This window comes from Rhinolophus sinicus, chromosome 1 (assembly GCF_057876585.1).
Source record: "Rhinolophus sinicus isolate RSI-liver-muscle chromosome 1, RSI-T2T, whole genome shotgun sequence".
NCBI lineage: Eukaryota > Metazoa > Chordata > Mammalia > Chiroptera > Rhinolophidae > Rhinolophus > Rhinolophus sinicus.
In genome coordinates this window covers 204443356-204455889 of record NC_142501.1, presented here as the reverse complement: position 1 = coordinate 204455889, position 12534 = coordinate 204443356, and the positions used below count along the sequence as shown (strand labels likewise).

The 12534-nt window shown below is 42.6% G+C and overlaps 1 protein-coding gene across 1 annotated transcript in view; it reads right to left on the bottom strand.

The window, feature by feature from the left end:
• FAM184B (family with sequence similarity 184 member B) overlaps positions 1–12141 on the bottom strand; it is a 77794-nt gene extending 65653 nt beyond the window's left edge. Inside the window, exon 1 of the mRNA XM_088792699.1 lies at positions 7601–12141. Coding sequence (XP_088648825.1) covers positions 7601–7747 — 147 coding nt within the window. The 5' untranslated portion in view covers positions 7748–12141. The remainder of the gene's footprint in view (positions 1–7600) is intronic.
• Positions 12142–12534: the final 393 nt, after the last annotated feature.

Sequence of the window (12534 nt, the reverse complement as noted above, 5' to 3'; positions counted from 1 at the left end):
GGGAGGGAATGAGGAAAGTTCATTTATTTATCACATCTGTCCAGTTTTCTACTGTGCTCAGAAAACCAGAAATTAGGGGCTAGCACTTCTTGATTTCTGGCCTTGAGAATGGGGCCTCCCCAACTCTCGCACAAGATGACCATGGTACATAAGCCATGGTGAAAATTTGATATTTTAGCATAGGGAATATAGTCAATAATATTCTAATAGCTATGTAGTGTCAGATGGGTAATAGACTTATTGGGGTTATTACTTTATGAGGTATATAAATGTCTAATCACTATGCTGTTTTGTACACCTAAAAATAATTTAAAAAATAAAAATAGAATGGGAGAGAATTTTTTTTTTTAACTTTGGTATTTTATTCTAGGAGAAACAGGAGGCCCAGGAAGAGTTTTTGTTCCTTTGGCCCATCAGTGAACATTCGTCTGGCACTCATCACTCACCAAGCACTGTGTTAGGCACTGGGGGTAAAGGAGAGAACAAAGCAGACAGAAATCACTGCCCTCATGGAACTTCCTCTGGGGAGAAGAGAAAGCAATGAATAATAGAGGAAAACTGGAAGTAGCATACGGAGCTGAGGGGATCTCAGAGAGGGGCGGGGCAGCAGCATAGCAGGGCTAAGCTGGGACCTTGTCCGAAGGGACATCTGAGCCAGGTCGTCAGCAGAGCCAGGATCAGACTGAAGAAACCACTAAGACAAAGGCTCTGAGCAGCACAAACCAGGCACATATGAGGGGAGGAGAGAAGGCAGGTGTGGCCGAGGAGATGATGCTGAGAAGCCAACAGCAGCCACCTCCAGTGACCAACACAGAGAAGTTACTCTAGGCAAACAAATTTCATTCCAAATGAAATGGGAATCTGTTGGAGGTTTTAAACAGAAAAATGAGACGCTCTGGTTTATGATTAACAAATCATTCTTGTCAGTGTGTGAGAGGGCAAGGGTGGATCACAAGCCCTGTCTGGAGGCCACAGCAGGGGGTGGGGACCCAAGGTGAAGGTGGCGTGGACTAGGATGGGGATGGAAATGGAGAATGAAGGAAGATGGATTTATTAAATCACCAGGACGTGCTTCAGAACTGGATTTAAACAGGAGAAAGACAAGATTCTGTTTGTTTGTTTGTTTGAATTTTAACAGCTATATTGAGATATTCTTATACCACACAATTTGCCCACTGAAAATGTACAATTCAATGGATTTCAGTTTCTTCACAGAGTTGTATAAGCATCACTACAGTGGACGTTAAAATACTCTCATTACCCCAGAAAAAGCCTTACCTCCCTTGGCCGCTATCTCCCACTGTACTTTGTACCACATTTTATTTATCCGTTCTTCAACTGATGGACATTTAGTTTATTTTCATTTTTTGGCTATTATGAATAATGCTGCTGTGAATACTGTGTAGAGGTTTTTTGTGTGGGTGCAGGTTTTTTTCATTTCTCTTGGGTATACGTCTTGGCATGGAATTACTAGTGAATATGACAACTCTGTTTAACTGCTTGAGGAACTGCCAGACTCTGTTCCAAAGCGGCTACAACATTATACATTCCCACCAGCAGTGTAGAGCGTTGGAGTCAGTGTTAAGAGCACTCTGGCTGCTGCTGTGTGGAGGATGGACTGGAGGAAGGCTGGGGCCAAGTGCAGAGGCCTGAAGGGATATGCAAAAGTGGCAGCCTCTTGGTAGGGTTCAGCTTCAAGTGTTCTTCTTCATACTGCTTATGGCAAGAAGGTTTTTGTGAGATCCCTGTCTTTCCATCATGAATCACATCATTAAATTAAAAGATTCCAACAGAGAGGGCTTGTTAAAACAGATCAGCAGTTTTCGAATCTAGACTCCTAAGGCAAACTGGTATGGAAATGCTTACATATCTCCCCAAACAAGCTCCTGCAAGCAGGAGGGGTTTTTCAGAAAAGCTAAGGGAGTCAGCGGGCGCAATAAAACTTCCACACCTTCAAGCCATGAAAACAGGGCTCTCTCAACTATAATTTTATATATATAGTTATAAGAAGTGGAGTACAGCATTAAGAATAGAGCACAGTGGAAATATAATGGCTGTGTGCAATGTCAGAGGGGTAGTAGGTGGGGGAGGGGGATTGTCACTGTGTGAGGGATATAAATGATAAATGTCTATTACATTGTTTTGTACACCTGAAGCTAATTAAAAAATATTTTAAAAAGAAAGAAAAGAAAACAGGGCTCAAGTGGCAGCCAGTTGCTGGGGACTCCTAAGGCAGTAGGTATCACCCCACCCACTGCCTCAGGACACTGCCCTGGCCTCTCAGAAGGGCTGGCTTCGTGCTAGGTTGCTGGTTTTGACAACTGGGCAGCAGTCCTGTCCCTTTGCAGTTCTTCCAGTTCGGGAAGTTCTGACGTCCAGAACTCCCCAGCAGAAAAAAAAGAAAGATCCACAGAATAGTCAACTCCTCTATCTGTGGGGTTTTGTTCCAAGACCCCCGTGGATGCCTGAAACCACGGATAGTACCAAACCCTATGCACACCATGTTTTTTACTATACATATACACCTACGATAAAGTTTAATTTATAAATTAGGCATAGTATGAAATTAACAATCGCAATAATAAGGTAGAATAATTATAACAATAGACTGTAATAAAGTTACGTGAAGGGTTTTGGGGCCATTATTAAGTAAAACAAACACTGTGATACCACCATAGTCCACCGGCCGAGACAGCTGCTCAGTGACTAATGGGCAGGAATGCATTTGGAACCTCCTGCGGTCCCAAATAACTCCTCTGTGCCCACTTTACTGTTTACACCTTCATTTGCTCTGAAACAGTGGTTTTTAGGCTATGTTAACATGAAAAGCTCTGAGAGGCTTTGAGAAAGCAGCAGTGCCAGCCACCACTCACTCTCGCTTCTTCTAAGATGCGGCCTAGGGCCCTGTATGGTTTCTTGGTTTTGTTTCCAACTTTTTATTTAGAAATATTTTCAAACTTAGGGGGAAAAAATGCCCAAACTTAGGGGGAAAAAGAACAGTACAAAGTATATCCACATACCCTTTACCTAGATTCACCTACTATTAACATTTTGTCCCATTTGTTTTATCATTTGCTCTCTTTCTAGAGTTTATTCTATTTTATTTATGAAATAAAATGTCTTAAGAGTAAGACATCATACTTCCTTCCTTAAAAGTAAGATGTATTTCAATGTGCATTTCCTCAGAAGGATATTTTTATGTACAACCACAGTGAGGTTGTCACCCCCAGTAAATTTAACTTCGATACAAACACTTTTATTTTCTCTATCATCATATTCCAATTTGTCAATTGACCCAACCATGTCCTTGTAGCAATTTTTTCCCCTTCAGTATATAGACTCTAGTCTAGGCTCAGGCATTGCATCTCATTGTCATCTCACTGGTGTGTTTTTAAAAGCTCTCCAGGGGCATTCTGGTCTTTGGACCACTGTGTCAATGAATATTTATTTACTACACTAACATTTATCGAGTGTCTACCAAGTGCAAAGGATTTTGAATAAATTAAGGAGTTTCTTATTTTAAGAGATCCACTACATACAAATCAACAATATCCGAAGGAAAAGTATTAGGAAAGAAATATTAACCAAACCTGCGTGTGGTGGGGGGAAACTTTAATTTAACAAGCTTACTGAGGGTTACTATGTGCCAGGCATTGTATAAACTTCTGGAGAAGCAGATGAATATGAAAACAAACAAAACTAATTGATAATAATTAATACGTGATTAACTACAAAAGTGAGGATTTTTAAAGGTTTTCTTGGGGGAAGTGAGATTTAAAAGATAATTAGGATTCAACTTTTAGAGATGAAGACACGTCAGGAGAGGAAACATCAAGAGGAAAAATAGAGACGGAAGGGAGTGTACGGTGAATTAAGGCAAGAACTGTACTTCACTGTGATTGGAGAACTGGGTGCATGGGCTTGCACTAGATTTTCCTGGGAAAGTAGGCTGGAAAATGTAAGGTGGTACAGTTGCCTTGGGAAATGGTTTGACAGTTTCTTAAAAAGTTAAACATAAATTTACCGTAGAACCCAACAAGTCCATTCCTAGGTATCTAAAATTTGTGTCCACACAAAGACTTGCACAGGAAGGTAAGGTTTGTAGCATCATTATTCACAGAACCCCAAAGTGGAAACCCGAGTGTCTAAGAATGGGTGATCAGAATGTGGTACACCCATGCAATGGGATATGACTGAGCAACAAAAGGAATGAATGAATGACACATGAATGAATGAATGAATGGATGAACCTCAAAAACATTATGCTAAGATTTAGCAACTAAGTGAAAAAAGCCAGATGGAAATACCACATGTTGTATCATTTTATTGATGTGAAATGTCCAGAAAAGACAAATCTACAGAGATAGAAAGTACCTTAATGGTTGCCTGGCATCAGCATGGGAATGGGGACTGACTACAAATGAGGTACAAAGGACGGATTTCTTTGGGGTAATAGAAATGCCCTAAAACCGGATTACGGTTATGGTGCAACAACTCTGTAAATTCGCTAAAAAATGTTGAATTATATACTTAAACAGGTGAATTTCATGATATGTAAATTATACTTCAATAAAGCTGTAAAAATTAAGAAGTTATCAAAATCAGACAGAAAGGAAATAAGCACAGCAATCTTAGAAATGAAAAATATAATTATTGATATTCTAAAACTTAATAAATGGGAAAAACTCTGGACTGGACAAATTATTTGGAGGCTAGGCAAATAGGAAGTCGGGATTAAAGAATTCACCGGGATGCAACACAGAGGCAAAAGTGGTTTTTAATAACATTTCAAGACATAGATGGAGAGGCTTCCTCACTCACCTCGTGGCAGTGCCAGAAAAGAGAATGGAGGCAATGGCAGACAAACATTATTTGAAGAGAAAATCATTGGTAATTCTCCAGAATTAAAGAGAGCACATGAGTTCACAATAAAAAGTACACTAACATCTAGAGAGTTCTAGTGAAACTGCAGAACATCAAAATAAACAAAAAAAAAAAACTTAAATGCTATCAAAAGGAAAGATAGGTTATCTACAAAGGAATGGATATTAGATTAATAATAGAATTTTTACCAGCAACAGTTAGTACCAGAAAACAATGCAGCGCTATCGTCATTGTGCTATTGGAAAATAATTGTTCACTAGAATTTTATACCCAGATAAACGATCATTCAACAGAGGGAAAAATAAAGACATTTTCAAGTATACAAAGAAATCCATCCCCCCCACTGAGACCTCTACAGAAAGAACTATTAAAGGATGAACTTCAACTAGAACAAAAATGAACCTGAAGGGAAGGCTTTGGATTCAAGAAAAAAAAAATAGTGAGTAGAAGAATTGGTGAAATGCCAGTAAATTTAATTAATCTTGGCTATAAAAACAATTTTTAAATTAAAAAAAGTAAAAATCTCCAGACAATGATGACAAGACAAGAAAGGGGAGGGCTGTTAAATGGGTAAGTTATGCATAGATCTTTTGTAGGAAGAAAGAATTACATGACAACTTTGTTAGGAAAAATTGTATTTAAGTATGAATGTTGAAAACAAAGACAACTTTGAGGAAAATAGAAACAAAGCCTAAAGCCCTAGAACCAGCAGTAAAAAATGAGGGAATACAGATCATTTTACTAATCCAACAGAAGGCAGGGATGGAGAAAAAGGAAGAATAAAAAAAGGATGCTAAATGAAAAACACAAAATATGATGTAAGAATAAGTCTGAATATATTAGTAATCACAATAAATGCACATGGACTAAATTCACATACCAGAGATACAATTAAAATAAAACTTATAGAAACATTAAACACATAAATAAAAAAGTATATGACATATAAACAGTAGACAAAAGAAAAGTGGCATATCAATATTAAAAATGTATAATTTAAACAATTAGCATGAAAAATGGTAAAAAGAGGCACTACATAAAAAGAATCCACTGTGATTTCTAGAGCAGAATATGCTTGGAGAAATACCCCCTCTACTATGTGCTAAGGATCATGTCTGCTGTGCCATTTATATTGAGTGAAATGATTACTACATTATATTGAAATTATCTGTTTATGTGTTTATCATGCCACAAGGGCAGGGCCCTGTCTTACTGTTTTATGCCATCAATATTCAGCACATAGTAGGCACTCCATAAATTCACACCGAATTCAAGGTTCATCTCTTCCATAAAATCTCTCCTAACTGTTCTAACCCATAATGACTTATCCTTTGTTTCTACTTCTATAGCACTCATAACTTGAAGTACCCAACCTAGCAACTGATTATATAGTGTCTTTTAATGTTTTCACCAACCTTGTTTCTCCAAAAATATTTTAGATACTGTGAGATAGAGGAGATGACCTACACAGTGCCTAGTGCCTTGAATCAATACTTTTTGGGGTCAGCGTCACTATTTAGATGATTATAGATTAGATCGGCAATGCCAGCAACACATGCCAAAGCCTCCAAGGACTATCTATCTCCATTCCCTTTTTTCCACCCTTGACTAAAGAGATCACAGGCTCCTGTGCAAAGAATGCAGAGAAGTTAATGGGAAGGGGGTGGAAGGAAGCAATGTCCAATTCCAAGTCTGTGCTCTCTTCCTTCTGGCAAATGCCTGTGATCCTACAAAACAGTGGGTGTGAGGAAGTGGGAGGGAGATAGTCAGGGACGAGAGCGTGTTCCATACACTCCTGGGCAGCACCGGGACCTGCCCTTCCACTCGCAGGCATGGGATCGGGAATTTACTATGAGATCAGAAGGAAACCCGAAGGGAAACAACTAAATCCATGCACTGGGAACCTTGGAGAAGCCAGAGACGGATGCTGTTCTCCATCTCCACACAAGAAACACGAAAGGAAAACGACCACAAGGAGCTCCCAACTAGAAGTCACACAGGGTTAATAGAGGGCAGAGTGGTATCTTGTTGCTGGTCTTCGGAAGGAAGACACCACAGTCGGGGGAGGTTCAATCAGGGCCCCGGAATGAGGTGAGGAGATGGGCTGGCTGACCTCCCAAGGTCCTTTGTAATCCCACAATTAAATGGTGAATCGTGCACTTCCCCATTTACGCTCCCACACACGTCCGCACCCGGTTTGATAGTAAGTCCCCTGGGCTGCCTTCCAGGTTTAGTGCGGTGCCAGGCAAGCTGCTGGCACTTAACAAATGACTCAAATATTTGCTGAATGAAGGAATAAATGAATCAAGTGTTTAAATAGAGCGCACATGACCTCCTGGACCGCAAAGTACTGCGATGAATGAAATCACAACATTTCAGGTAGGGTCACCCGAGCAGAGCCGGCAAAGGAAACACACACACACACACATACACCAGCACTGATTCAACTGGATTCATGTTTCCACCTCGGGAGCACAGACCACCCGCTCAGCACGCAGGTTGTAGGAGTTTCCTAGGCAAGGATCCTCTTCCTCAGTTGCTTTAGGATGGTGCCTCTAGAAGGTCAAGCACCAAGATTTAGGATCGCTCCCCTTCCGGGTGGCCTCCGAGACAAAGTTTCAGCCTGGGTCTCCCCAGGTCGTGTCTGCACTCCCTCCCTCCCCGGCCCGGGGCGCCCCGGGCGCGCAGCTCGCCAGCCCGCAGCGCTTCACCTTACCTTGGTGAGCTGGGCAATCTTCTTGCACATTTTCACGTGCATCTCGGGGTCAGAGTCCATTCTCCAGCCGGCGCCACCGTGGGCATCAGCTTTGGAGCCCTGGCAATTCCCGGGTGCGTGAATTTTGCTGTTGAGAGCAGAAGCCATCGCTAAAACGCGTCCAGCGCTCAGGGGCTCTCGCTCGTATTCTCTCTGCCCACGGTTTGCACGTGCGCGCGCGCGCGCGGACGTGTGAGCGTGTGGGCTTTCTCGGGAGTGCTGGCACTGCAGTCCCGCCGCCCGCACCGCCGCGTGGTCCCTGCTTCCCCGGGTGGCCGCCTCCCAGCCACCTGCTCGTCCACTCTCCCTCCTCCGGCGCTCTCGCTGGCTCTGCGGGCATCCGCACCCTGTGGCGAGGCGCCAAGGGCTGGCACTTGCCGCTCGCGATCTGCGCGCCGCTCCCCCGCCGGTGCGGGATTCGCCTGCAATGGTAGCGCTCACGAGACCAGGGGCCACTGGCCTTGGAGCGCTTTGAGCTGGCGGGGCGAGGCGCTCTCGGACACGTGGGTGGCGCCGGGTTTCCCGACTCAGCGGCTACGCGCCCAGCGGTTGGTGGGCATCCCTGGTTAAGGCGGAAGACGAGCAGGCCTCAGCCTCGGGCAGCCGGCGCGCGCGGTTCGGGGAGGTTCTCCTACTGATGCGTTGCGGGCGAACTGGGTGGCGAGGAATCGGGCACCTCTCTCAGCCGGCGGCTCCGGAGCCTCGGAGCTCGGGGCTGAGGGCGGAGGTGGCGGTGGGATGACAAGATAGGGGTTAGGGAGGTGACAACCAGTCGCAGGGACGCGAGGAGGTGCGGGAGACCGGGGCGCACAGTGCGGGCTCCCGCAAGGGCTGCAAATGGGAGCCCCCCCACCCCCATCTTGGGGAGGGGCCCAGACGTTGCGGGAGGATTGCCAGAGATCCCCAAACAAAGGGAAGAAGCCAAAGCGGCGGAAGAAAAGCGGTGACTGAAACCTGGGATGAGAACGCGTGGCGCAGAGAGCGGTAGGACCGCGAAGAAAAAGTCCTCAGGAAGATAGGAAGGCTGGTGGCAGCTGTGGGAAGGGAGGGGGCCAAGGGGCAGGGACGAGTAGTTGAGTAACAGACGGAGCTGCAAGTCTGAGCAAACCAAGCCTAGTGAAAGAGCCGTGACTCGGCCATACCCGTACTCCCGGATTACGAGCTTGTGTCTGTGGGTTGTTTTACGAGTGGAGGTTAGCGGGCCAAATTTCTTTGTGGTTTGCTTTCTCTGGTTTCAAACAGCGGCTTTTAGCAAAGTGACAGCACCCCATGCACATTTTCAGAAAGTGTGAATAACAGCCTCATCGTAAGCAATTAACATGGTTACTAGTTTCATTTTACCAATTGCCTTATAGCAGGTTTTAATAATCTTGATAAATAAAGCAAACAAGCTTCAAAGGGTCTCAGAAACCACAATCCCATCCCTTCACACTGCAGGTAACAAGAACCATTTTTATAGATGAGGAAATAGATACGAAAACTCTGTACCAAGTCCAAAACTGTACCAAGTCTGGCAATTACCTGTAGCAGACTTACGTCTGAAACCGAGATCTTCTTATTCCAAATTCCTCATTTTCGCCCCGTACCTTACTCTACATAGGAACGACCAACCTGAGTTTTTGGGTCCTAGTTTACTATTTAAGGTTCCCTCTCTAGAACAACTACGCCTCCCCCAATTCATTTAGAAAACAGAATGCCTGATTCAGAATCACCGCCAGGCGGTTGTCCCAGACTCCTGGTCCTATCCTAGACTCCGAGTCAAAACTCTTCTGCAGTTGGGGGTCCAGAAAGCCGTATTTTACACAAGCTCCCTACTTAATTCCAAATCGCATACTGAGAGCATTTTCTGCAGGATGTTAATACACACTAAATTTGACAGGACTTCACCCACTGTTGAACTAGAGGGAAATTAGCCTTTTTGGTCCAGAACTTGACCAAAATGCTGTTCACCTTTTTGGAAAATCCCATCATCAACGGCCACATGACTCATGGTATTTGGTTGCCAATCCAACACACCTGTATTACAACTGCCTCATTCATGGCGAGGCTACCTACAGTGTGAGCATCTGAGTACTACATCGTCATAAAGTTAACCACACCAGAGCTCTTCTATATTGAAGGACATATGATTTAATTACAATGATTTTCCTTTTGATTCTCCCTTATATCATTGTCAAGAAATTATACTGATTTTGAAAATGTGTGTAATAATTTAAAAAAATTACCTGTGAACTTCAAAATAGCAGCATGGAGTATTACAAGAAAGATAATGTTGGGTCTGGACAGGATTGAGGACCACTGCCCTAGACGATCACACACACTGAAGTTTCGTAGTATTGCAGTCTCACCCCAAGTTTCGGTTATTTAAATATGATCTTATTAGGTCCAGGGGCCACAATATTTTCCAGTGGGATATATTATACTCTCAACTTTATAGTGGAAGGCAGTGGAAAGACCAGTTTCCCTCACCAATCTTTGGTGGACCACAGCCACTATAATTTGGGAACCACAAGCTAAGTCTGCTGATGGGATTTCCTAGCACTGTGATTGGTAGGTCCAGTCACACTATCAGGAATGAAATAGAGGGCAGAAGAGGCTTCAGCACGCTGTCCAATATGGGGGTGGCAGAACATTAGCCCACGAGTGTCTTGGCACTGTGCTGTGCCCTTTGCCTGTGTTCTCACTTCTGCTAAGGTACTTGTTATCCTCACTCTCCATAGAAAACTGAAGCTCAGAGGGGCTAAGAAACTAATTTTACAGCTACTACATGGATCTGGGTCTATATGACTTCAAAGGCTACTCTTCCCAGAGCTCAATGCTGGCAATAGGAAACTTTTAAAACCACAATTATTTCTTCTTTAGATTATGAACATATAAGCTTCTTGTAGTCCCTCTCCCATCTCAGCTGTAACAGTACAAAAAAAAGAAAAAAAAGATAAGAAAGCAAAAATTATCCCAAATCCCACAAGGAAAATGTTAATATTTTGAGAAGATCCTTTTAAACATCTCTGTACACACCCAGAAAATGTTATGTACATATATGTAGTTTTAAAACATAAATGGGATTCTGTAAATGTTTCTGAAACATTTAGAAACCTATTTACTCAATATAAAATATTTTTGAATGAAATGGACATATTTTTTCTTTTGCCAATAAAGATCTATGGGTACATTTTTAAACAGTCCACATTCCATTATCTACAGCAATATTTATCCTATCCCCTATTTAACAATTTTTTTATATTTTAAGCAAAATGTTTCACATGTGTTTATAATATATGTTTGCTGTATTATGAGCATATTCAACTGTTTAAAGGACAGGAAAGACACAGAAGCTATATGAAACTCATGTAAGATAGCATTCTTAAGATGTCTTAAGTACAGATAGTATACTGTAACACATGATAAAGACAGAATGGAATTTTTGTTAAAAAGATGGAACAAACAAGAGTGTTACTACCAGAAAAAGACAGAAAGGCCTAATTGTCAAGATGATGCCACCTTCAGGTGACAGCTACATCATCTCTCAAATGCCATTGGTTGTTGACATTGTGGTCCCATGTATGTTCTGCCCCAGAAGCGCAGATAAACACCATGGCTGTCAGCAGGCCGTGACCAAGCATACTTGCCCCTGCACATTTCTGACAGGGCAAGCATGTCCTGGCCATCCTCCATCTCTCCAGCCCCCTTTTTCAATTTCAGCTGTGGTTCTCATAACCGCACTCTCAGAAGTGAAGCCTGGTGCAGGCCTAACACTGCGTCAGAGGATTCAGGTAAGTAATGTGGTCCTTTTATCTCCCTGGCACCCTCTCCTGAATATTTTAACCTTTACCATACTTTCCAACTGACTTCTATTTAAAAGTGATTCAATAAACCAAGTGATTTGAGCATCTTAATTTGGGATGTAAAGTCTCCTCTCCTGTCTATGACCTCTGGGATAGCCTGCCTGATAGAGTGTATTTGGAGGTTACCATTGCATCAAGAGAACTACACAACATCATACATGGAACTTTGCAGTTGTGCAAGGATTTCCGTAAGAATGAATCCTCAAATAAACCCGTTTCAAACAGTAAGCAAATTTTACATGCTGATATATTTGCTATACTGTTCCCCAGAAGTGATTCCAATTTACACTCAGTAGTGCACATAAATGCATGTTTTCCCACATCCTTGCCCAAACTAGCCGATATTGATCTTCAGGTATGTTCAAATAAGTGAAGAGTGTATCCCCTACACCATTTGTTTACTAGTAGGGCTGTTGGAACACCTTCCCACAACCTGATTAGTTGCTGGAATTAAACCTTTTGTGCATTGCTTTTTGCCTGCTTTCTTCCTTATGTTGAAATAACTTTCTAGGTCCAGGATGCAGCTGCTCCTGCCCAGGGTGCCAGGTCAGCAAACTGAAACTTGGATAACTTTGTGTCCTTAAAAATGCTCCGTCTGACCGGAAATGCAGTGTATCCAGTAAGCCAATCCCCAAAGGCCAAGCCAACTCTGGGCTGTTTACTCATTTCCTTGTTCCTACTCACCTCAAACAAGGTTGACTCTGTGGCCCCAGCAATTGGATATTTCCTTTTTATCTCTTCCTTGTTCTTTATTCTTTATCCTATAAAAGCTTCTTGCCTTCCGCCCCATTCTCCAAATGGAGACTGTTACCTTCACGAAAGGTTAAATAAAGTTTGTTTTTATCACCTATAATAAATTGTCTTCTTTAGTCATTTTTAACACTTATTACAAGATTTTTCTTTGTAGGGGCATTTAGCACTTTGCCTATAATAAACATTGCAAACATTCCCCCCAGTTAGTAGTTTAGCTTTCTTATGTTCCATAAACATTTTGAATTTTTATGTAGGCAAATCTATGTATTGATATTTCCCTCTTACATTTTCTGGCTT